This window comes from Denticeps clupeoides, chromosome 13 (genome assembly GCF_900700375.1).
Source record: "Denticeps clupeoides chromosome 13, fDenClu1.1, whole genome shotgun sequence".
Taxonomy (NCBI): Eukaryota; Metazoa; Chordata; class Actinopteri; order Clupeiformes; family Denticipitidae; genus Denticeps; species Denticeps clupeoides.
In genome coordinates this window covers 2,063,251-2,088,279 of record NC_041719.1, presented here as the reverse complement: position 1 = coordinate 2,088,279, position 25,029 = coordinate 2,063,251, and the positions used below count along the sequence as shown (strand labels likewise).

Below are 25,029 nucleotides of genomic sequence, written 5' to 3'. Positions count from 1 at the left end.
TTTCATATTAACACGCCGAGCGGGTCATAAAATATTCCCGCTGCTCAGATGGCAGTTTAACCCACAGCCCGTCGGTTTTGTCCTGCCGTGAAGGAGATCGGAGGTCACCGGTTACCTGGTTCTCCTGACTGGTGCTGAAGGTGCCACAGACCTCACTCCTGCTCCAACACAAGCAGCGACTCCAATAATGACCAAGGAAGACACGATTATGAAAATAGTTTACTAAAAAACAGTGAGAGAGGGAAATATGTTGTAGACGTGGTGTTCTTCAATAAAAATGTCATCCAAACACAATAAAGCAGTTACACACTATGTTCAGGACATCCATCTTCCACATAGAAGTGTACAGCATGAACAAAAAGTTCTCAAAATACACAAATTTACAGGGACCAACGCTCAAATACATTATCTGGACACCATCACACCTCTTCCACACATCTCCATGTGAGACCAGAAAGGAAGTTCTTCAGGAACCGGAGAGCATTCAAAGCATCAGCACTTTTTTTTTTTTTTAAACAAGCTGTCTTTCCTCTAATATCCTTCATGGCGATTCATAAAATGGCTCGGGCCACCTGGCCTGTCCCTGCCCCACCCACGTCCACCAGGACCTCCTCCTCTGGGTGGAGGCTCGTCCTGAAACCATCCTGGCTCATGGTCCGGTTCAAAGCCTTGCCAGTCGTTCCCAAAACGTCCCCCTTCCCAGTCTTCCATGTGTGGCCCACGTGGAGAGAATCCCTCCATGGGTGGAGAGAAGTCGTCCAGAGGCGGGTGGTGCACGGCCATCCTGAACCTGCCAGCTGCTTCCCTGTACATGACCGAGTTTGGACCTCTGGCCATCATGTGAGGGGCCACAGGTGCCATGTGCGGAAGTGGCATGTCCGGTGGGAAGTGCTGCATGAACTGGGCCGGGGCTCCTGGAGGACGCTGCAGGGGCATCACCCCGGGTCTGGGCCCAAGAAGACCAGCTGGCGGTGGGGGGCTGACTGACAGATCAGTCAGGTTCTCAGGGTCTGAAGGGTCTTCCAGGGGGGTTCCAGACACTATGGGAAGGCGAGGGAAGAACGTGATTTCTCTTTACTAGGTGATGTATGGAATTTGAGCGCATTTTATGCTATTTTGAGATCATGAAAGCTCACGTGATGTCTTGTGTCCAGGAGCTCCACCAGCAGGAACAACCCCCGGTAGAGGAAATCCTGCATAAAGGACAAAGTCAGCTCCACACGGGCGCAGTATTTTCAAATAGACGTGAACGTGGGGGTTTCATACCAAAGGGGATCCGTGTCGGGTCCAGCCCTGCGTGGGTGAAAGGGGGAGGAGCTCCAGGGTGCAGTGCTGCCCTGTGAACAGGAAACGAAGAACTTCCAACGACGCCCGCAGCCTGGGCCACCGGCATCTACAAAATACGAAAAATAAAAACACGCATGCTCATGAGACCAAACTCTTATGGTTTATACGTGAAGACCAGGAATCTAGAAGATAAATGAGGAAATGAGTTGTTACTGATATGGAAGAGAAGAGCAATTACTGAAAACCTTTACAATAATTCCAGTGGCTACGTTCAGGCCATCGATCACCGTTTTGTTGATTTTGTTTTTTTACAGTATTGATTGTAAAAATTCTGCATTGTGTAAAATCGAACGTCGTGGACATCCAGACTGTCGACCTGGTACCAAGTACAAATGAAAATGTCTTCTGGACAGCACTGACGATCCACACTGCGGATACATCTGGTCGGACATCACACCAGTCTTACCCTCAGTTCTGTTTCAGAGCCATTACTCAGACTATCATTTGCAATGCAGACAGGCCACCGTCCACGTCCATCTCCACAGCGTCACACGTCACTGTAACTTAACCCCAGACTGTCTTCTTAGTTACGACCACGAAGTGCCCAGGTATGAGGCCTGGCAGCTTTCCTGATCTTCTCCTGTTTTCCAATGGAACCGCTCTCTTTATTTCCAGCCTTTACATTTGTCTTACAGTCAGCATATCAGGAGACTTGGAGCCTTCCAGAAAACGGTCTCTGCGGTGAAGTAGAGTGTCAGAATCCGGGGCTGAGGTCAACATTCATGAGGACCAAGCTGGACGCTGAAATCACTCAACAAGCAATCAACTTTATGAACCAGGCTGGGCAGTTTGAATTAAACTGGTTAATATTAACACCACCCTCAGGTGAAGTGAAGGTTATTGATTAACTGGTTGTAGGCGGCCAGTAGATGATGTTACATATGTTACTAAGGGTGGTAGTAGCCTAGCAGGTAACACACTCGCCTATGAACCAGAAGACCCAGGTTCAAATCCCACTTACTACCATCGCGTCCCTGAGCAGGACACTTAACCCTGAGTGTCTCCAGGGGGGGGACTGTCCCTGTCACTACAGGGTGGTAGTAGCCTAGTGGGTAACACACTCGCCTATGAACCAGAAGACCCAGGTTCAAATCCCACTTACTACCATCGCGTCCCTGAGCAGGACACTTAACCCTGAGTGTCTCCAGGGGGGGGACTGTCCCTGTCACTACAGGGTGGTAGTAGCCTAGTGGGTAACACACTCGCCTATGAACCAGAAGACCCAGGTTCAAACCCCACTTACTACCATCGTGTCCCTGAGCAGGACACTTAACCCTGAGTGTCTCCAGGGGGGACTGTCCCTGTAACTACTGATTGTAAGTCGCTCTGGACAAGGGCATCTGATAAATACTGTAAATGTTACATGCACATCCAGTTTAAGGATTTGAACCTTAATTACACAGCAAAACCTGCATTTGCGGGATGTTCCTGGTCCAAGGATGGAAAACTGGTGAGATACAGTGATGCACGAGCAGTGCCTGCTGGTCTGTGTTGTCCGATACCACAGAAGAACTACTGATTCGCTGAAGACCAGTCTTGGTTTCTATGTGGACCTGTGTCCAATACTAGCGCATCAGAACTGGACCACTGCGCAACGGGAGAAGGTGCAGTGTTCTCCAGATCGAATCATGCATCTGTGGAATGCGCTGGAAGAACAAGTTTGATACACCTCACAACTTACACGGTTTGCTTCAGAGGTCCAGTGGCGTCCATGCAAGGTCAGGTCAGAGTGGTTTTGGTGATGAGAGGGGGGGGGTCTACTAACTATTAGAGTGGTGGGAATAAAGTCACGGACGACCAGTGTATTTCTCACGACAAGGCTTCTTACCTTCAACTGAGAAATGTAGTCGAGTTTATTTCAGAAATCCACACTAAACACCATCTTTATAGCTCTACCCTATTCCAACAGAACAGGACATCCAGGATTTATCAGCAGTGTGTCCATCTCGCTCAAGTTACAATTGTTAATGTAAAAACACGGTGCAGCCTCTGTATGGGTCAGTTTCACTTAATGACACTGAATAATAAACCATTATTTTATTAATATTTGACACCTAGGCATTTAGAAACACATTTTATTTCAGTCCTGAACTGTGAATGGACCTCAGCACTATACAATCCACATTATTCATAACTGTATATTACATATCGAATTACTGCTGATCATATGCATATATAATGCACACCGCAGCAGATTACATTATTATGGTTCATGTGTTTCCATTTGCAGCTTATTAAAACTAAATTAGCATAATTTAGTGTAGTTCATATATAATATATATATTTGTATTAGCTGTGTATTTTATTTGGAGCCTTGTGTACACTTGTGGTATTTTTTCTCAAATCTTTGTATGTTCTGTATATAAGATATTAGACTAAATTGTATAATATTACCGTTGTTCTTCAGACAATATCGACCAAAAAAATCCATAAACACGATTCTTCTCCCATCTACACCAGCGGGCAACGTTCTTACCACTTTCCATTTATTACATAAACTGCAGACTTTATGAGCAGTTTGCTTTAGAATATGGAAATTGATGTACCTGCGTGTGACATCCTGTTAAACATCTGCGTGGTTTGAGGCTGTTCCTTAACGTTAATGGTTTAACTAGGGCAGAGATTTCTGTGTCTTAAATATTGATTGCCGGTCGCAGGGAAAAGCTCAGCAGTCGGGACTGACGGTAGAAGGCACGTATTTACAGAGTAAAGGCCATCTTCACACCAGTAAACTGGACCTCATCTAAAGCCACTTTTAAATGAAATTGAAGTGATTGAGACTGTGAAACGCTGCAGCACAGCACATGGTGACACAGTGAAAAGCGTCCTCTGCTTTTAACCATCACCCTGATTGAGCAGTGGGCAGCCATGACAGGCACCCGGGAGCAGTGTGTGGAGATGGTGCGTTAACAGTTCGGAATTTGAACCAGAAACCATCTGATTACGGGTCCATTTCCTTACCAGCTAGGCCACCACTGCTCTCAAAATTTAAATTGTCTCACCGATCATTCTTCCCAAACATGCCGCCAAATTGTGGCACAGCTATTTATTTCTACAGAAACAGTAGTGGAGATGAAACGTACGGCCTGACGGAGATGGTTTGGATGGAATCAGGCCTTGAATTTACACTGTAGTTGTAACTGTTAGAGGAGATGACACTGATAAATCACATACAAAATCACTAGTGTCACTTTATTTGTAAGCAAATATTTTTAACCAGCCACTGGGGACGTGTATGTGGGGACATGACTGTATATATATCTTGGTGACTGTCCCAAGCACGTATAAACGGGGTTCAGTTGAACGGACAGCAAGACCGGTTTATCTGCTGCGGCAACCGCTACTGGAGGCGAAAAAATTATTTAATTAAGTATGAAACATTTATTACGTTTTTTTTTGACTGGTAGCGTCTGTATATAAAGTTAAACGTGAAATTTCCGTGAGAAAATCTACTGAATTTTCAGAACAGAAAAGATGCATCCGGACCGAATAACTAAAAACTGTGTGCATCTAATGAGGAACGGTCTTCTTGCTCTGACACACACACCTGATGGTACGCCCACACACCACGGTGCAGCTTGGACTTCCTCCAAATGGCCACCAGATGGCATCCTAAATCAGAGAAGCCAGTTGTGCATCTGACCGTCCTGCTGCTGAAGTTCTGGTCAGATGCACCTTCTCCCCACAGCAGCAACCAAAAATCCTCAACTGAGAAAGTCTTCTGGATAAGAGCTACCACACTCATGTCTCTAGGCCACATCTTCTGGTTAACATAATGGCCTCTAAACTCACGATTTGGTGTGCTTCAATTCCCTCCATTTCTTTGTTTAGATAGAACTTCAAAGCTCATCTGAACCCATGATGAGGTGACACTATCGAAATGTGAGTGCAGCTTCTATTCACCAGACCAGCTGGGATGTAGAAAATATTCTAGATTACTTTTAGATACAATTAGAAACGTAAGATCAGAATTCCCCTGGATAAACTGGGAATTTGTGGTGCGGCAGAGCTAATCACTGAAAACTCTTCAGCAGTTACCAGTTTAAAAACTCCACATTAACAGACGGGGAAATTACAGACTCTTCTTACCCACCGGCGCCAAGGGTCCGGGGACACCAGCCACCTCAGGATGGGCTCCAGTCAGGCCACCAGGGGCCACTTCCTACTTCCTGGTCCATTCCAGGGAAAAATGGGAAAGATTCCTGAACTGCGCAGGATTCTGAAGTTCAGTCCATCAGTGCCAGACGAGTGAGAGGGGAGTGATGGATCTCCATTTGAGATCCAAATGATCAGAACCAAGAGAAAAAAAAAAAAAAAAAAAAAAAAAAAAAAAAAAAAAACACACCACTTCCAGAAGAATAAGGAGAACCAGGACCTTCTCACATCTCTCCAGCAGGAGAGCTGGAGAGGAATAAGGAGGCACCGGTCCTGGTTACCTTCTCACCCCTCTACAGCTCCGCAGCATGTCCAGCAGGAGAGCCGGAGAGGAATAAGGAGGCACCGTTACCTTCTCACCCCTCTACAGCTCCTCAGCACATCCAGCCAGAGAGCAGGAGAGGTGGAATCCAGAGATATACACTCACCTTTTGGAGACCATGACACAGAGCGGGTTTTAAATAGTCTAGATTCTCGGCACGCTGGTTATCATCAGTCTATTCGAAGACGTTCTTTGTCATTTTGTTCCTCAACGTAACTAAACTCACAGTTGATCACAATGAAATATGTTCACAATCACAACGCGATAGAGCCGAAGAGAAATCCAGCGCTGCACGTTAGAAACTGGAGCATTAAAGGGAAGCAGGGTCTACGTGGAAAATCTAGCAGCCAGTAAAATGGCCAGAGTATAATAAATACTTACCCTACAATCCGGAGAGCAGTCATTTTTAGGGACAGATTGTCTTTTTTGTCTTCATTTTACATTTAAAGGAGGTGCTGTTGCAGAGTTTTGAGATTCCGAACGTTCCTACATTCCTTCATACCCAGCTGAGCTTTTATGTTGCAGACGTTCTAATACGAACGTCGATTGAATATAAAAATGCACAAGGAACCAAACTAAAGAGCACATATGCTTGGACCCAGTTTCCATGTAACAGAAACACAAAGGGATAAAACGGAGGTTCACCTTCACCACACGGCAGTGAGGTTAAAACGCAACCAGTTTGATACGTGTGAACGCAGAGATCTGTAGAATTAACAGTAGTCCTCTGACCAACAATGAACAAACAATTTCATATGTTGCAGGTGTCCGTAGAACTTTTCAGAAGGCATTTACAGCAGGTAACATTTTCATTACAGTCTACAGTTCATTCGTTTCTTCATTAAAATTGTACTTTTCTTCTTAAGCCTCGTCTCCTACCTGCAGTCCGCTGCCACGGAGACTAAGCGAACCCCGACTATGTCCCTGATTAGACATCATGACTGGGACACAGTTCCAGAGCACGAGTCCCTCGGTTCGCTCGAATGATCGGTTTGTGTGTGTTTGTGAATTTTCAACATGACCAACAATCCAGCAGATAAAAGGATGAATAGTCGGTATTAGATTGTGTGTGCGTGTTTTGTACTAAGTTAGTTGGTTAGATCTCTAGAGCTCAGTTAGGTCCAGCTGTGGTTCTTCAGCCAGTTCTGCAGCTTGAGGGTATAAAATATCAGGATGAAAGGGTCTTGTGTGGAATAAGAATAAGCACTTCACCATTTCATAAAAGGAGGAGGTGAGAACAAGACACACCCACCCAAACGCAGCATGAGACAACAGCACCAATTAAAAGATGGGAGAACTCGTCATTCACGACACGGACCTCTTTATTTCCATCTTCAGTTTCTACTGAAGCTACTGTGCTTGGATTGGATTTTATTGCCACTGCGCGCTGGTGGAAGATCACACAACAATAAAATGTTCTGTATTCATACATGCACAGCAGACAGGAAGTCAAAGACAGCAGATTTACAGCAACTTTACGCCTAGAGGGGACATCAGGACCATTCATATGGACGTTCACCTGAGACCCTTCAGTCTTTACCTGCACTGCCGACGCCTCCATCTGCTCCACCTGTGCTCCGTCCGCCCACCCTCTTCCCTTCACCAGGCCCGTCACGGCGCCGCTCCAGTCTAAACACAGCAGGAAACAGTGGAATGACGCCAGTCCTCCAGACCCGGAGGTCAGTGATGGAACCGTGGACCACGGTGATGATGGAATGTTCACCTGGATTCAGAGTGTCAGGATCCAGCATCCCTCCTTCCCGAATGCTCTCCAGCTCAGACACATTCACCTTGCTCCAGGGGATGTAGGTCACCCCACGCTCCACGTTCCAGAACTGCTTCAGCTCACCCTTTATGCCTTTATTCAAGGCCCAGGCGATCTGATCCAGGACAGAGTGAGAGTCAGAGAGTGTCCCTCAAAACCTCCACAGTATCAGAAGACCACAGAGAACACATGATGACCAACAAAAATATGCAAATTACAATAAATAAATATACAGCAACTGTTCACGAACGCCTCCACCACAAACCTTAATGGCCTTCTGGTTGATTTTGACAGTTCCTCTGCTCAGTTTGGTAAGAGCTCTGTAGGCGTCCTGCCTGTGGACCATGACAATGTAGGCACAGCCTCGCGGTGGAATCATCTGACAGGATTACATCATATTCACGTACATAAAACATAGACAATTTTTTTTTTTTTTTTTTACAATCTTCACAATACAACACATACAAATCATCTCATACATTCAGTACGTACATTGATGGATTCAATCTGTCCAAATTCCTCCAGCAGTGATGAAATGTCCTGCTGATGTGTCTTTTTATCCAGCTGCCCCACCCAGAGGGTTGTGGTGCAGACTGCAGGAGAAGAAGATGGATGGCTGAGTGGTCATGGTGACAAAAGGCAGAATCCCAGCATAACAACAACAACATGAGGACCCACCAGCGAGAGCTTTACTCTTCATGGGCGGAAGACCCTTCTGGCGGCGCTCTCGTTCTCGTTCTCGCTCACGCCTCTCCTGGGAACGGGAACGTGGCGACTGCCACTCGCGAGAGCGCCGCTCCCGGGATCGAGAACGCCCATCACGGAACCGGGATCGCCGTGACCTCGAGCCGGACCTGGACCTGCGTGAATGTGAGGGAGAATGTCTCCGGGGAGACCTTCAGAGAGAAAAAAAAAGAGAGATTTATTCCAATCAAGAAAATAAATAAATAAATAAATAAATAAATAAAAAAAAAAAACCAGACATGTGAAAATTAAATGGGTGAAATGAAGTGTTACCAACCTGGAGCGCGACCTCCTGACCTGAGTTCTGTCTTTCCCTTCCCTTTGTTCTTCAGGCACAAAGGCAGGAATCTGAAAATCCATAAATGCATTTTAATACAAGCGAAATCGATTACATCTGAATAAACTGAGGGCAGATTTTTATAAAAACAACACTAAACAGCAGCACCACCTGCTGGACGCTGCAGAAAACTAAATCCTCAATTTACTGTTACAGTGAACATTTTTAGTGCAAGATAATCATGATTGTCTCATTAATCGCAGTTAAGCACATTTTTGTGCGCAACATTGTGTAATTGAAAGATTTTATTCCTGTCATTGTAGCACAGAGATATTATACAATAAAATATTGTATTTATGCAAATATTTTATTATGCAATTGTCAACAGTAGAAAAGCTTGCACAAACAACGACACATCAGTGCAAGCGTTTCACTTCCATTTTTCTGTTGTGGTCAACGCGCGACACATAATGACGCGCATCTATAAAATAGACAATTAAAAAATGTGCGATAAAATTATTGTTGGCATTATTTAAATAATGCATTTACACAAATTAATTAATAGTGCCCCGCAAGTTATCAAAGAAAGCAAATCATATACCTTCCAGTGAAACTAGAATGTGTGTGGTTCTGATCCCCATGTTGTGACCCTAATTAGAATATGAATCCTGACTCCCATGCTCTTACCTGATGGTGCGGGACTAAAGGGACCGCGGTCACCTGATGAGCAGCTTCACCGAGCAGCTGTGGGTATGACTGGGAAACACTGGGCATGATCTGGGTTAGGAGGATTTAAAAAGTCATGTCATCTGCAGTGCAATATTGATATAAATTTCATTTTTAATATCTATTAAATGTGTGACTTATTACAACAGAACAAAAAAAAAAAAAGTTAACTATAATAAGTAATAAAATAGTCAGAGGTAAATACTTACCACGCTGGGCATCTGGGCCAGAATCTGAGACAGCAGCGATTGCTGCAGACTCCCATGAATGTCCCTGCAGGGGGGAGGAAATTAAATTCTGCCAACAATAACGTAAAATAAATTCAGATATGGCGCCGATAGAAAAACTTACTCAGGAACAGAAGGTGCTGCATCCCTGTTTACGTCTTCAGCAGGTTCTGGCTCATCATCATAGTCAAACCGGTCAAGAAGTTTCTAAATGGACACCAAATAGAACAAGAGAATTCCATACAATACACAGATAAACAATATATACATATATATATATATATATACCAGAAGTGTAAACCTTCACTGGCCTCGCCATTAAATGACTTAATGTCTCAATTACATTTTTCTTGTTATACATTACTTCACATTATGTCTCACGACATTATGAATGTGTTATGACTCACGACTGCGTTCAGGCAGCTGCGCATTCAGATGGTGTCAATTTCTGGCAAAATGCTAACGAATCTTCAACATCAACAGGCATTACACGGCAAAACGGGCGCGACAAGGGTTAGTAATGAGCGAAATGAATGTTAAACAGCGACCCCTGTTATGAACATTTCACTTATTTAACATTAATATGAGTTCCCCTACCTCAGGGGTGTGCAAAACTTTTAAGCTCAGGGACCACATTAACTTTGGCAGACGGGCCGGGCCAGCAGCAGATGCAGAAATATGACACAAACATAAAAATAAGGCCTTGCAGTGTTAATATTTACATTCCCCTTGAGTGGGAACTGTTGGTGATCAGCCTTCACTTCGGAGGAAGGCTTGCTAGACTAAGAAGGGAAGGAAATGTGCAGGTCGGATGTAAATAGTCGAGTGTTGCATGTTGAGATGTGTGTTACATGGGCGGTTAGGCACCCTCGCCATTGCGTGGTGGCAGACAGTTCTCGCCAGTCAGTAAGCGCAAAATGGCCGTGTTGTACCGCTGACTTCGGCTACCAGCTTGTACAAATAAAAAGCTCTTATTCCAGCCAGAATGAGCGGCATGATCGAGATGTGCGCAAGCACACAGCTCTTTTACTTTGTCAAGAATATGTCGTTTATACATTTATCACGGTCACCCCTGTTCAACCAAAACGTAATAGACAGTCCGATTCAACTCCTTCTCACTAGTCGGAACGAGTCACCTGACCGCTCATTTACAGCACAAGTCAGGGTAAAAACCCCACCCCTGACCTATCTTATCTATGGCCCTGCGGTGGCTTGAAATGGTGATAGGTGTAAAAGAGTGCTTTGGCCCTTCTGCTCAGGCGGCCGGATCTGTATGGAGAAAGGTTACCTCCCTTGTACTTCCTGTTTCTCATGCTTTGCCCACCCAGAGAATCACACCCCAGCAATGAGTACAACAAACGTTAGAACAGCCAAGCGTGTTATACAGCTACAAGCGCGGCAAACCTTAAACTGCAGCGAGCGTTAAATAGCGAGGAGCACGATGAATGTTACAGCGTTGAAGGTCCCATGACATGAAAATTTTCCATTTTCCAGACGCTCTTATCCAGAGCGACTTACAGTCAGTAGTTACAGGGACAGTCCCCCCCCCCCCTGGACACTCAGGGTTAAGTGTCCTGCTCAGGGACACGATAGTAGTAAGTGGGATTTGAACCTGGGTCTTCTGATTCATAGGCGAGTGTGTTACCCGCTAGGCTACTACCACCCACTGAAAAACTTTACTTTGTTATATTTTTTCCCATTAATACAAGTGCCCCTAGCAACAGTGTTAAACAGTCAACCGAATGCCAGTGAAACGCTAATTGACCGCAGTAAAAACTTGTAGAGTTCCGCATCAGTGCAGCATCGTCCACATCTGAATCGCGATGCATCGATTGTGAGCTTAATTTCTGCACCCGTAATATGTTCGAGATCTGAACTCAGAGACACAGATGGCGTGCAGGGTCTCAGTTCTAGATGAGGTACCTTGTCGAACGAACTCGTCTGTGCGGCGGCTTGTGTTTGGCGGGGCGGTGGGGTCTCGGCTGACATGTGGGGCTGCTGAAGGGTCTGCAGGATCTGCTGCAGCTGCTTCAGAGACAAAGAGATAATGGAGGCGGTTGATTTACAGTCCGGTCATTTGAATGCCGTGCCTGGGTCCTCCGTCTCACCTCGTGGCCCTGAGTGGACTGGAAGAGCTGAGCCACAGCAGCTAGGGCACCAGAGTTCTGCAGCTGAGGAAGAGCCGCTGCAAGGGAGGTGCTGGAGACAGGAAGTGAGGTCTCAGGTGGCATGGTGATGGGTGGTGACCCTTAGGATGGCAAGAACAGACACACACAAAAAGCAAAAAAATAAATCATTACAATAAAAATATATTAAGTCTCATTTGGATACCTGGACATGTTCACATTAGCATGAGTTCTGTAATTAAGAGTTCGAGAGCAGAGCATGAGGTTCACCTCCACCTGAGATCCCTGACAAAGTACCATAACGCCACAGGACAACAGCACTGACCTCCAACTCCAATCCTGTCAATCAACACAAACCCAAAGAAGCTCAGGTTTCTGAGCTCAACTACGAGGGGAGCTGGGCTACTGACCTTCAACAAAGCCGTTCTCCAGTAGAGGCAGGAGAGGGGCAGAGGCCATGTCCAACAACGGCTGAATGACATCCATGGTGAAAACTCCATTCTTCTGCCAGAGGTTCAACACGCGCAGGATCTTGTTCTGCATGAGAAATGTTCATAAAAGCCCGTAAAAACAAACACGTACAGAGGGATCTGGAAAATTCAGCTCAGATGCTACTGTAGCACCTTGTCATCAGTTGGACACAAGTAAAGGTTCTGGAACGTGGCGCTGAAGTTCTTCATGAAACGGGGGCCGAAGACGTCCTTTTCTATTCCAAACTGATGGCGGGACTGTCTGACGATGGAGTCGACCACATACAGACCAGGGACCTTCAAATCTGGCTTACACTTCAGCCATAAAACAGAGCACGACACTTCATTCTTACATGTACACAGAAAAATAAATCTCTCCAGTAGGGGAGTGGAGCGTGTAAGAAAACTCACCTTCTTAATAAACTTCTCTACTATCAGCACAACATGCTTATAGAGCTGAAAAAAATGGAAAAAGCATGAAGGACTGACTTCCTTAGAGAAACGAGAGCAGGATGTGTGTCTGTCACTCACCTTAATGGCTTTTATGGCAGCCTTCGTCACGGACATCATTTTAGCTCGGGAGATCGGAGGCTTCATGTCAATCATGGAGAATAACTGAGGAAGAGACATGGTCTTCATTAACAAATGTACACTTACCAAAAGACTAGAATTTCATAACAAGCCTGAAGCTGGACGGCCAACCGCAAACAACTATGTTTTACTCAAAACTCAAGCTCAGGAGCTTCAGACACTAAACATGGATAAATTGCACATCTGAGGCAACTGAAACAGACACTGAAGTAGATGTTCACCAGAGATCTTCCTTGGTCTTTACGAGTCATTTACAGTCCTAGACCCTGGAGTAGATGTTCACCAGAGTTCTTCCTCTGATTTTAGGACCCATTTACAGTACTAGTCCATGGAGGAGATGTTCACCAGAATTCGTCTTTGGTATTTAGGACCCATTTACAGTACCAGTCCGTGGAGGAGATGTTCACCAGTGTTCTTCCTTCGATTTTAGGAGCCATTTACAGTACTAGAGCCTGGAGTAGGTGCTCACCGGAGTTCTTTGTTGGTCTTTAGGACCCATTAACAGTATCAGCCCCTGGAGTAATATCCACCCCAGAAAACAACAAAAATCGACCCTCATTATCAGAACAGTGATCTTGGTCCATAGCCAGCACTGAGCTGGATGAAGCAGCTCCACCAGACATCATGGAGATCGTTTTGGGGAGAGGCTCGCTGCCTCGTACTTCATTAACAGGAGCTCCTCCTCCCCGGGCTGTGGGGGCTTGGGCTCTGGACTCTGACCTGCTCTCTGGATCGTAAATAATGTGGAGAAGTAGGTAAAGTAAAAGAGAACAGCTAGAAGAGCCTGCGCCGATCACATGGCGGGGTGGCTTTACCATTTTACAAATATTCCCAACGTTGTCGGGATAAAATTAAACCACGTTAACAACAACATTATTCAGGCGGCGGCCATTATTGGATTTACGGGGAGAGAACTTCGCCGCCGCTAGCTGAAGCAGGCCCGCCCTGGCGCGCCAACACACGGACAAATACACCGTGAAACGTCCAAATAATGTCCAACAACACCGAATCACAGCCACCCCACGCAGCCGAACCCAGAACGGGACGGGCGCGGAGTTCCGACGGTTCGGCTGGAAATAAGGCCGCGTCGGATTAGCGCGTTAGCATTAGCACAAGAGGACGAGGATACGACAACACAGGCGAAACATCAAGGAAAACGTAACAAATGGAATTTGAAAGAGTTCAAATATGTTTCTGTTCGATGTCTGGTGAAGTAAAATAAATTTCGGGATAATTCCCGCCGCGGCCCGTTCACGTTCTGACTGGTTTGCTAGGTGCATTTCGCCGCGCACTACTCGTCGATTATTTAAATAAAAGGAGAGAAAACCACCAACCTCCCCGTTGAACGCGTTCACTGCATCCATGTTCACTTTCACATGAACTTTGTGAGGATCGGAACTCGAAACGCGGCGAAAAATTCACATTAAACGCGTCGCGACTCGGGCCCGCGTCGACCGCCAGTTCTGTCACACTCGGTTGCCAGGTTGAGTCGAAACTTATTCAGTTTAAAGCGGCAAAAACTGCGACTCGCAACGCCCAACCTGGCAACAAATGCAACGGGATCTTGCAGTAGTATTGCCGTCCACTATGAGCGCTCTTTCAACGTTCTAACGTTCTAATAACGTGCTTTAAACTGCTAAGACTTCTCGTAACTTTTTTCAGTATATTTCTTCAAATGTGAGCTAGTAACCGTTTTTTCTTCGATTTAGATCGCACCCAAATTTTTCAACTTCCTTTTTTTAAGTAGGGCCATGTGTCATACCATTATGGTATCTCTGTGCTTTCTTCTCCAGAATCCATTTGGGTTATTTTATAACTGAATGCCAGCTCTCTTCTAATTAAAGAAAAGTTCATTGCTACCTGATAGCCATCTTACCTAATATTAATAATTTGTAATGATGCTGGATCTGTCTGCTGAAGGTGTTGATGGAACAGCTCCAAGAAAACCATATAAAGAACCTCGGCAAGACATCACATCTGCACCTCAGAAACATCACCAAGCTTTGTCCCACGCTCTCCCTATCAGATGCAGACAAACTGGTCCACACCTTTGTCTCTGCAACGCACTTTTAAGAGTCTTCATGGGCTGCAGTAAAAATAACCCTCATGCTTCGTTCACTCCACTGGCTTGCCATCTCTGCAAGGATTGAGTACCAGTGTGTGCGGAGACAGTGATGGTCTAGCGGATTCGAATCATGATCTGAGGTCTCCACACACTGCTCCCCAGGCATTTTGCCAAAGTTTTAAACCAGGACTTCTTTTTAGTTGAATATACGGCTCTTAATTTATTTAGTTCCTTTAGCTTTTATGATGTAGCACTTTGAAAATAGTGAAATGTGAAAATATCAAGTTCGTCATAAATAAAATATATTGTTAATAATAATATTAATTCTGTACAGATGTATGAAAAATAGAGGTAAGTATGTCCACTACTAGTAGAATGGATGGGTGGGTTTGAAAGTTTGTGTGCTGTTTGTGGACGACACAGGGTAAAAGTTCACTCTGTTTATTTAAGAGATTTCACTGATTCTAATGATTTGGTGAGTTGAAAGCAGGTGTGTCTGCAAGTCAAGTGACGCCGGGCAGGGGACTCCCTCCCATGCTCACTCCCTCTCAGCAATGGTCATCAGGTGGGCTTCAATCTCTGCCTCGCTGAGAGTCCTGAGGAGGTCAGACAGGTGAGAATTCTATATTGTCACTAAATCCCAGGTTCCATGTCTGAGGACAAAAGACAATCCATTGCAACATTATGAAGCTGCTCAGTAACTAAGGTACCTGAACTTGGGGTTATCCTTGGTGACCACGCCCACTTCGAGCTCATTAGCCTTGAAGTCCATGGCCAGTACGGAGGACAAACAGGAAATGGCCAACTGAAGTAAGAGAAGGAAAGTAATGAGAAATCAAACATGAGAAGACGCTGGAGCAGAAGAAGCTGGTCTTCACCTCCACAGTGCTGCTAAAGGACAGCTCTGGACGCTTCTTCAGCTTCTTCTCCAGGTAGCCATTGGCCTCATGATGCTTGGCTCCCACCCCTGTGGCCCTGAAGCCGCAGTAGTAGCCAGCAGGGTCACACTTGTAGAGAACTGGACCTCTCTGAGGGTCTACAGAGACCAGGACCATACCTGCGAGGGATGATGGGCGGAGGAAGGTGAAGGAACATGACACATGAAATATGACATGGAAGCTCTGGCGTTCAGACTCACAGCAGCCCAGGGGCCTCATCTCCGCGTTCTGCGTGTACACCTGAGAAATGTCCGCCATTCGCCGGCACAGCACGTCTGCTGTGATGTCATAACCAAACTTGTACTTCCACTCAGCGGCTTCCACGCGAGCGCGGTGCACCTGGGAGCAGCTGTCCGCTGTCAGAGACATGAAGGTTTTATTCCAACAACCATCTCACATCATCAGCCATCATCCCGAGGGTGTGTGCCCAGCTGACCGTGGTGTCCCGTCATCACACAGCCGATGCGCGGGGTCAGGTGGAACATGTTGGTCAGCGTGGAGGCGTCCAAGAGCTTGTCCTGTGTTCAAGGTTAGAAGCAGAAAACGTGTCTCGATGAAAGTAACGAGTAGAAACACGAGACGCGTCACATCAGAAAAGTGCTGAGAGGGGACGCTTCACCAAGAAACGCTTCAGCAGGTCAGAAAAGCAGAACGCAGCTCAAACTCTCAACTAAAATCGATCTGTCTGTCAAAAAAGACAAAAAGGTTAAGAAGGTTCCTCACCGGCACTTTCTTCTGCGTGAGGACCACAGCACAGTCCTTCCCCCGGATCCCGACAGACGTCAGGCCGCTCTGGACGATGGCTTTAAAGGCGTACTCTGTAAAGCACACATATTTTTCATCTTCATATGGATTCATTATCTGCTGCATTTGTCACGTCTGGAGACGGTGCAGGTATCTTCATGTAGCGCAGATCCAGACGCCCTTATCCAGAGCGACTTACAACCAGTAGTTACAGGGACAGTCCCCCCTGGAGACACTCAGGGTTAAGTGTCTTGCTCAGGGACACGACGGTAGTAAGTGGGGTTCGAACCTGGGTCTTCTGGTTCATAGGCGAGTGTCTTACACACTAGGCTACTACCACCCTGACAATCATCATTTAAGACTTCTTACTATTGTTCCAGCCGTGATATCGCGTTTATACCATCAAACACACACACACACACACCCGGGAAGCGCTTTCATCTCACCGACTTGGTAGAGGCGGCCGTCCGGAGAGAAGATGGTGATGTGCCGGTCAAAACCTGCATTCGACCCCCGGGACATGGTCACAGCGCAGTCGGTAAAACGGAGACGGCGATGCAGCTTTTATCCGCGGCTTCCCGGTTCCACTTTTTTACTTTCTCTTTCTGTTTTTATTCGCCCAGGTATGGAGCGCCGCACGTGCCAAAAGTCCCATCAAACGAGAAAAATGACGTTGGAAATGACAGCCTGCTAACAGCTACTTTACATGTACCATAAAAAAGCAAAAATAAAACACAATTTAACATATAAAGCATGAACAATATACAGTACAGGCCGAACGTTTGGACGCACCTTCTCATTCGACGTGTTTTCTTTATTTTCATGACCATTTACGTTGGTAGATTCTCACTGAAGGCATCAAAACTATGAATGAACACATGTGGAGTTATGAACTTAACAAAAAGTGGAGACCTGACCTCCACAGTCACCGGACCTGAACCCAATCCAGATGGTTTGGGGTGAGCTGGACCAACAAGTGCTAAACACCTCTGGGAACTCCTTCAAGACTGTTGGAGAAGCATTTCAGGTGACGACCTCTTGAAGCTCATCGAGAGAATGCCAAGAGTGTGCAAAGCAGTAATCAGAGCAAAGAAACTAGAATATAAAACATGTTTTCACTTATTTCACCTTTTTTTGTTAAGTACAGAACTCCACATGTGTTCATTCGTAGTTTTGATGCCTTCAGTGAGAATCCACCAACGTAAATGGTCATGAAAATAAAGAAAACTAATTGAATGAGAAGGTGCGTCCAAACTTCTGGCCTGTACTGTATAATGAAATCCATGTATAAAAGGCCTCTTATTATATCCTCAAAATAATATTTGAACTGTTTGTTTTTTACAAATTCCTTTTGGCGTAAGGAGGAAGAAGCTCCTCCCCCCGTGTCTCTCCAGTGTCCTGAGCCCCGTCCTCCATCGGTCAGTCGCAGCAGCAGCAGGTGGTGGAGATGGGGGTCTCCCGGCGGGTGGGCTTCTGTCTCAGCCGGAAGAAGAGGAGCCGGATGCGGCTGTCCGGCTTCAGCAGCCTGTGCGCGTGAGTCTTGCCCGCAGTCAGGAGAAGGTGTCGATGTGTTCCTCAACCAAGCCCAGGTTCAGGAGCTCCCCTCTCTCTCTCTGCTGTTCCTCAGGAGCCGTGGGATCGAGGTGGTGGAGGTGAGGTGGCCTGTCCGTCCACCGCATGTCTGTTCCTGACCCTTCCTCATTACTGTCAGCCTCAGCTGCAGCACCTTCAGACAAAAGACGAGCAGCTCTGTGTAACGTCTTCTGGCTTTTCACAGGTGGATCTGACACGATCCCTGGAGTCCCAGGGTCCATTTGATGTGATTATCCACAAACTGTCTGACATCATTGTTGAGTCGGGACGCGATGCCCAAACTCAGAACCTGCTCACCAACTTTCAGGTTTCGTGTGATGATTAGTACAGAACAATATTTTATGTGGTCATGAACATGACATTTGTGAATGTGCCTCAGAACTACATTTCTGCACATCCTGAAACGGTTCTGCTGGACCCAATCCCAGCAATGACCCAGCTGCTGGACCGAATCACCACCTACGGCATCCTGAGCGAGCTGCAGAACTCAGCCAGGGGCGAGTGAAGTTTTTTTTCTAGGTGGGCTCCAGCATCATTGCTCATTTGTAATCCATCTTTTAACTCCTGACAGTGAAGAACATCTGCTGCCCTCCGTACCTGGAGATCAACACCAGCGACCTGTCAGCTGTTGTGGCCGCGGTGAGGAGCGGCCTGCTGAGATACCCCCTGAGTGAGTCCTCAGATTCTTCTACAGCCAGAACGTTCATTAAACATTCAGAATTCGGAGGTTCTGCATGAAGGTTCATGATGATTGAAGGTTCATGAGGACTGTTTCTGTCTTTTCAGTCTGTAAAACGCGTGTGGCGCACGGCCCGCGCTCGCATCAGGTACGTAGCTTGCCAGCTCATCACCATCTCACTCGGAGTTCTACACTGTGGGCTCCCTGGTTCCTCTGCAGATGTCTCTGATCTTCAGCGACTCGGGCCTCCCTGACGCTCATCCACCCTGCGTCCTGCAGAGTTTCGTCAACCACGGCGCTGTCCTACACAAGGTCTTCGTGGTTGGAGACAGTCATTTCACTGTGGAGAGACCTTCTCTGAAGAACTTCCCTCTAGGGCCCAGTGGTCAGTATGGTCCCCTCACATCGGCGAACATATTGATTACGAGCTGATTAGTGTCTGATGTTGAATTTCTAGACAGACCAACAATTTTCTTCAACAGTCACGACGTCTCGAAACCAGCGTCCTGCTCACCCTTGACTGCTGTGAGTGTTTTTGTCCAAATCCTGCATTTCACTCACACGTCCCGTCCTACTCACCCTGTCTTCTGTTCCCCTCTCAGATGGAGGAAGAGTCAAGTCCTCAGATGCCCCCACCCAGCGATGCCCTGGCTGCCCTGGTAGAGGAGCTGCGAACTCAGCTGGACATGTCTCTGTTTGGAGTGGACATCATCATCGACCTCCAAACACACGCGCTGACCGTCATCGACATCAACGTCTTCCCAGGTAATGAGAACCCCTACTCCACTACTCTTCCGGCATTACTACACCCCTATTCCACTACTCTTCCGGCATTACTACACCCCTATTCCACTACTCTTCCGGCATTACTACACCCCTACTCCACTACTCTTCCGGCATTACTACACCCCTACTCCACTACTCTTCAGGCATTACTACACCCCTATTCCACTACTCTTCCGGCATTACTACACCCCTATTCCACTACTCTTCCGGCATTACTACACCCCTACTTCACTACTCTTCCGGCATTACTACACCCCTACTCCACTACTCTTCCGACATTACTACACCCATACTCCACTACTCTTCAGGCATTACTACGGCCCTACTCCACTACTCTTCCGGCATTACTACACCCCTACTTCACTACTCTTCCGGCATTACTACACCCCTACTCCACTACTCTTCAGGCATTACTACGGCCCTACTCCACTACTCTTCCGGCATTACTACACCCCTATTCCACTACTCTTCCGGCATTACTACACCCCTACTCCACTACTCTTCCGGCATTACTACACCCCTACTCCACTACTCTTCAGGCATTACTACACCCCTATTCCACTACTCTTCCGGCATTACTACACCCCTATTCCACTACTCTTCAGGCATTACTACGGCCCTACTCCACTACTCTTCAGGCATTACTACACCCCTACTCCACTACTCTTCAGGCATTTCTACACCCCTACTGCACTACTCTTCCGACATTACTATGCCCATACTCCACTACTCTTCCGACATTACTACACCCATACTCCACTACTCTTCCAGCATTACAACACCCCTACTGCACTACTCTTCCGACATTACTACACCCATACTTCACTACTCTTCCGGCATTACTACACCCATACTCCACTACTCTTCAGGCATTACTACACCCCTACTCCACTACTCATCCGGCATTACTACGGCCCTACTCCACTACTCTTCCGGCATTACAACACCCCTACTCCACTACTCTTCCGGCATTACCACGTCCCTACTCCACTACTCTTCCGGCATTACTACACCCATACTCCACTACTCTTCCGGCATTACTACGCCCATACTCCACTACTCTTCCGGCATTACTACGGCCCTATTCCACTACTCTTCTGGCATTACTACACCCCTACTCCACTACTCTTCCGGCATTACTACACCCCTACTCCACTACTCTTCCGGCATTACTACGGCCCTACTCCACTACTCTTCCAGCATTACAACACCCCTACTCCACTACTCTTCCGGCATTACCACGTCCCTACTCCACTACTCTTCCGGCATTACTATGCCCCTACTTCACTACTCTTCCTGCATTACTACGCCCATACTCCACTACTCTTCCGGCATTACTACGCCCATACTCCACTACTCTTCTGGCATTGCTACGCCCCTACTCCACTACTCATCCGGCATTATTACACCCCTACTCCACTACTCTACCAGCATCACAACACCCTTGTTCCACTACTCTTCCAGCATTACCACACCTATACTCCACCCCACTACTCCTCCCGCATTACTACATCTCTACTCCACCGCTACAACAACAGCTACTAAATAATAAACACAAGACTGAATATCTCCCCAGGTTATGAGGGGGTTCCTCAGTTCTTCCCGTCCCTGCTTCGTTATATTGAATCCATCATGGAAAAGCAGGTAGACTTCCTGTCAACCACAGGTTCATCCACAGAGGGTGCTTCATCATCATCATCATCAGTCATCATCACCGCTGCTGGTATGAAGCATGAATGAAAACAGGAGACTGCAGCCGTTCTGTACACTGTGCTTTTATTCACGTTTTAGAGCATTAGACACCACAGGCACAAGTACAAATGCCACCTGGACACAGCCATCATCATACAGACACCGTACAGTGGAATTATCGTTTAAATTACCCTGTCATTTCATTACAATACAAAATGATCTGGATGTGGTCTAATGATAATAAACTTTATTCACTATCTACTGCATATGTTCTTTCTCTCTCACTGTGTGTGTTTATGGGTTATAAAGTACTTCTTAGCTTATTGCATTTCTTGGGACTTTAGAGTCCAGACGGATCGGTGAAAGTGCTCATTGCTTTTTCGTCTGTGGGGGGCGCTGTTTGTCTCCTTGGCTGCTGAACTGAAGAGTGAAGTCAGCGGACTTCAGCTGTTGGGAAATGATTTGCGGATGCCCTTGGCGGGTAGATTTTAGTGCAAAGCGTCGCTCTTCCATTCACATTATTAACAGTTTTTCCTTTTATTGTATTAATTAACAGTGTTCGAGCCAGAAGTGACACATAGTAAACAGAGAAAGCTGATACCTGCACTGATCAGAATACACTATAACAGTCTTCACACAGATGCCATCGTTCCAAATGACATTCTGATATAAAGTATTAGTTTATGGTGAGCATTTACACACCTGCCATCATGTCACGTTATGCGTTATGGATTTACACAGCATGGGAAATCTGCCGCTCATTAGAAACAAATCGTATAAACGTGTTTCAATGAACAGCATGCCCCTGTCATCAGTCAATCAGTTTTAAATATCTATACTGATTCATGGAGTTTCATATGAACTACACAAGTATGAAAGCTGGTTTGAAAGTGGTGAGAAGCTGTGTGTGTGGAGATCTCAGCCTTGCCGTATGGCTCTCAATTCTTCGGCCACTCTGCGCAGCTGTGCTTCGATCTCCAGCAGCTCCTGTTTGAACACACACACACACACACACACACACACACACACACACACACACACACACACACTGTTATGCAGGTGAAGATTGAAGACAATTCTGACTGATCTTTGTCTGGATTTTCAGTTCTGGGTTCTGAGTCTGATTACAGGTAGCAGGAAACACCCACCTCTCCTTCATCCTCCTCTTCATCCTTCTCCTCCTCTCCACCATCTTCCTCCTGGCCGCCTTCCTCATCTTCATCTGTCTCATCCTCTCTGATCTTCTCCTGTTCAAACTGGCGAGTGGCCTCGTCACTGGCTTTCTCCATTACCCTCTTCTGCTGAGGTTCCTTTATCCCTCCCTCTCGCTGCACCTCCACCTGCTCCTCATTCTCCCCAGTCACATCTGGTGGACTGGTCACCTCCTTCTCCTGTCCCTGCTTCATGTTCTCCATCTTCCTCAGAAGCTCCTGCAGCTCCTCCTCTTTCTGCTCCTTCTGCTTCTCCTTCTCCCACGTCTTTGTGGCATCTTTCTCCTCCTCCAGCAGCCGCTTCAGCTCTTGCTCCACCTTCTCCTTCTCCACCATCAGCTCCACCTCGTTTTTCTTCCTATCCTCACTCCTCCTTCTCTCCATGTCCTCCAGGTTTTCCTTGCTGCTTTTTTTCACATCCTCCTCCTCCTCCTCATCCTTCCTGTCTTCTTTCTCTGACTCGTACATTTTCTTCTGCTTCCTCTTCTTCTTCAGCTCTAGGAGGAGTTTTTCCATCTCCTCCCCATCTTTCTTCTCCTTCTTCCTGATCTCCTCAGCCAGAAGTTCTTCTAGTTCTCTGGCCTTCTCTTCATCCCCTCTTTTGCTCACCTCTAGTCTGGGCTCCTCCATCATCTCCTGTCTCCTCTTCTGCTCCTCATGATTTTCATTCAGATGGTTCTCATCAGCCTCCTCTTCAGTTCTCTCATACACCTCTTTCTCCCGAGCATAGTCCCTCTCTCTTCTCCTCTCTGCAATCAAGCATGAGAAGTCAGCACAGAGTAAAAACTGACCACTGGTAGCTGATGAGGTACAAAAACAGAGTGGACCAGAAGTGAAGATACAAGGTCTCTAATAAAGCGACGGACCATCATCTGAGGTTTGAAATGAATGAATGAATGAATGAATGAAGGACAGGCCTTGCTCTTCCTCACCGTCCTCTGCCAGCTGCTGCAGCTCCTCCAAGAGACCGTGGTGCCGCTGCTCCACACTCAGATTCTCCTCCACTGCAACAAACAGCAGCACTGAGCCATCGGAACAGGATGGAGCTACAGGGTTCTACTGCAGGTCCGTGTGGAGAAACTCACCTGGCAGCTGGCGGCCACACAGCGGGAGATGCACACCAACATCCAGCTGAGAGCAGTCGGGTTCCTGAGGGTCCACACACACACACACACACACACACATACATACGTATACAGGAATAAACACAGTTAATTAAGCAAGACTTAAATAATCAGACAGATTAAATCATTAGACTGCGGTGATTAGATTGCATGGTGGCCCGATGGCACTGTGGCCATTGACATGGCCTCACACTTTTGAGGTGGAGCCGGATGTTGTGTGGGCGTGGTCTGCATGTTCTCCTGGATCCTCCTACCCTCCATGTACACTAGGCGGATTGGCGACCCTGAACAGACTGTAGGTACGTGTGTGTATGTGTAAGTATTTGTATTTATGTGTGTGTCCGTCCTGTGAAGATGTATCCCATGTTTCAGCTGGTAACAGTTAGTACTGGCTGTCTTGCAGTAAAGACCTTCTCTTTTCAGGAGACACATCCCATGGTCATGTTGACTAAAACATGGAATGATGATTGAGGACCATCATGTGAGTAGAAAAGGGTCCAGCCAGAGTTGTGGAAACATCAGGGAACCTGAAGTGATGCACCCATCACCCTAATGCACCAACCAGAGCTATGATCTGAGGTTCTTCACTGTAGCCTAGTGTGCAACACAGCCACTGTTAAAGACCACAGAGTCCCAGGTTCAACCCCTCTGAACATCTCCAGGGTCTCTGTCCATATAACTAATGATGGTCTTCAGATGGTCAACTAAGTCTTGATGAAGAATGAAAGTAACGCTGGACTGAAATAAACACTAAATTTCCCATCAACCAACCAGTCGTGTATTCTTATTAAAACAAAAATCAAAGTCACTGACCTTCCCATCCTGCAGAGGCAAGGAGGCAGCTGCAGAGAAGAGAGAAAATGAGATCGTGGTGACCTTCATGGGCATTGGACTAACAAATCTGAACACTTCAAACCAAGATGATCGTCATGGCTTCGGTCGCCATGGAGACTCGCACAACAACCCCGCAGCGCCACCGATTCACGTGTCGCCTCCATCACACCCCACCGCGGAGGAGGGTTCCCATGATGCCGCGGGCTCCAGGTAAATCTGCTGCAGGTCGGGTCAAGGTGGATTTGCGCGCCGCGCACGTGCGCGAGGTCACGTGCGCGAGATGTCGCGATCGATCCGGCGACGGAGCGAGTTTTTAAACACACGACCGACGCGAAGATGGTGACGAAGGGGACGAAGATGCGGCACGCCCACGCCGCGTTACGTAAGCGCGTCCGTGCGAATCCTGCCCCGCTGCGGCCCCACCAGCCCCCTTACCTCCGGCCTCCAGGCTCCAGAGCAGCAGCGGCAGCGCCACCGCCACCAGCGGGACCGCCATGTGACCCACAGCAGCGGCCTGGATGCGGACGGGACGGGGAGCGGGACGGTGGCGGAGCGGACGCGGTCGTGGCTGCGTCTGCGGCTCCGGGGGCGGGGCGAAGGAGGAGCTGTCCGC

The 25,029-nt window shown here is 47.1% G+C and overlaps 3 protein-coding genes and 1 pseudogene across 5 annotated transcripts; 1 reads left to right on the top strand and 3 right to left on the bottom strand.

Annotated features, from left to right (window-relative positions):
* Window positions 1–201: 201 nt before the first annotated feature.
* LOC114801768 (splicing factor, arginine/serine-rich 15-like) lies at window positions 202–14,263 on the bottom strand. Of its 2 annotated transcripts, none has more exons than XM_029000053.1 (19): window positions 14,085–14,263; window positions 12,691–12,774; window positions 12,571–12,615; window positions 12,313–12,474; window positions 12,100–12,226; window positions 11,672–11,811; window positions 11,487–11,588; window positions 9,688–9,770; window positions 9,546–9,609; window positions 9,298–9,387; window positions 8,611–8,681; window positions 8,268–8,485; window positions 8,082–8,182; window positions 7,855–7,968; window positions 7,548–7,704; window positions 7,365–7,453; window positions 1,267–1,393; window positions 1,137–1,193; window positions 202–1,040 (listed from the first exon to the last, which is right to left on the bottom strand). In XM_029000053.1, exons 1-19 carry the CDS (start codon window positions 14,112–14,114, stop codon window positions 532–534), a joined length of 2,370 nt encoding a protein of 789 aa, XP_028855886.1. In that variant the 5' UTR covers window positions 14,115–14,263; the 3' UTR covers window positions 202–531. The 2 variants fall into 2 exon arrangements, with proteins under 2 accessions (XP_028855886.1, XP_028855885.1); XM_029000052.1 differs by having other exon boundaries at window positions 11,487–11,591; window positions 14,085–14,262.
* Window positions 14,264–15,240: 977 nt separating this feature from the next.
* psma6l (proteasome 20S subunit alpha 6, like) lies at window positions 15,241–17,107 on the bottom strand. Its single transcript, XM_029000291.1, has 7 exons — window positions 16,944–17,107; window positions 16,477–16,571; window positions 16,190–16,271; window positions 15,954–16,109; window positions 15,694–15,872; window positions 15,526–15,620; window positions 15,241–15,411 (listed from the first exon to the last, which is right to left on the bottom strand). Exons 1-7 carry the CDS (start codon window positions 17,017–17,019, stop codon window positions 15,354–15,356), a joined length of 741 nt encoding a protein of 246 aa, XP_028856124.1. The 5' UTR covers window positions 17,020–17,107; the 3' UTR covers window positions 15,241–15,353.
* Window positions 17,108–17,944: 837 nt separating this feature from the next.
* Window positions 17,945–21,295, top strand: LOC114802177 (inositol-tetrakisphosphate 1-kinase-like; annotated as a pseudogene).
* Window positions 21,296–21,314: 19 nt separating this feature from the next.
* LOC114801865 (trichohyalin) lies at window positions 21,315–25,022 on the bottom strand. Of its 2 annotated transcripts, none has more exons than XM_029000289.1 (6): window positions 24,852–25,022; window positions 24,396–24,424; window positions 23,544–23,607; window positions 23,376–23,462; window positions 22,396–23,207; window positions 21,315–22,234 (listed from the first exon to the last, which is right to left on the bottom strand). In XM_029000289.1, the coding sequence occupies exons 1-6, from the start codon at window positions 24,910–24,912 to the stop codon at window positions 22,166–22,168; spliced, it is 1,122 nt and encodes a 373-aa protein (XP_028856122.1). In that variant the 5' UTR covers window positions 24,913–25,022; the 3' UTR covers window positions 21,315–22,165. The 2 variants fall into 2 exon arrangements, with proteins under 2 accessions (XP_028856122.1, XP_028856123.1); XM_029000290.1 differs by having other exon boundaries at window positions 23,391–23,462.
* Between the last annotated feature and the right edge of the window lie 7 nt (window positions 25,023–25,029).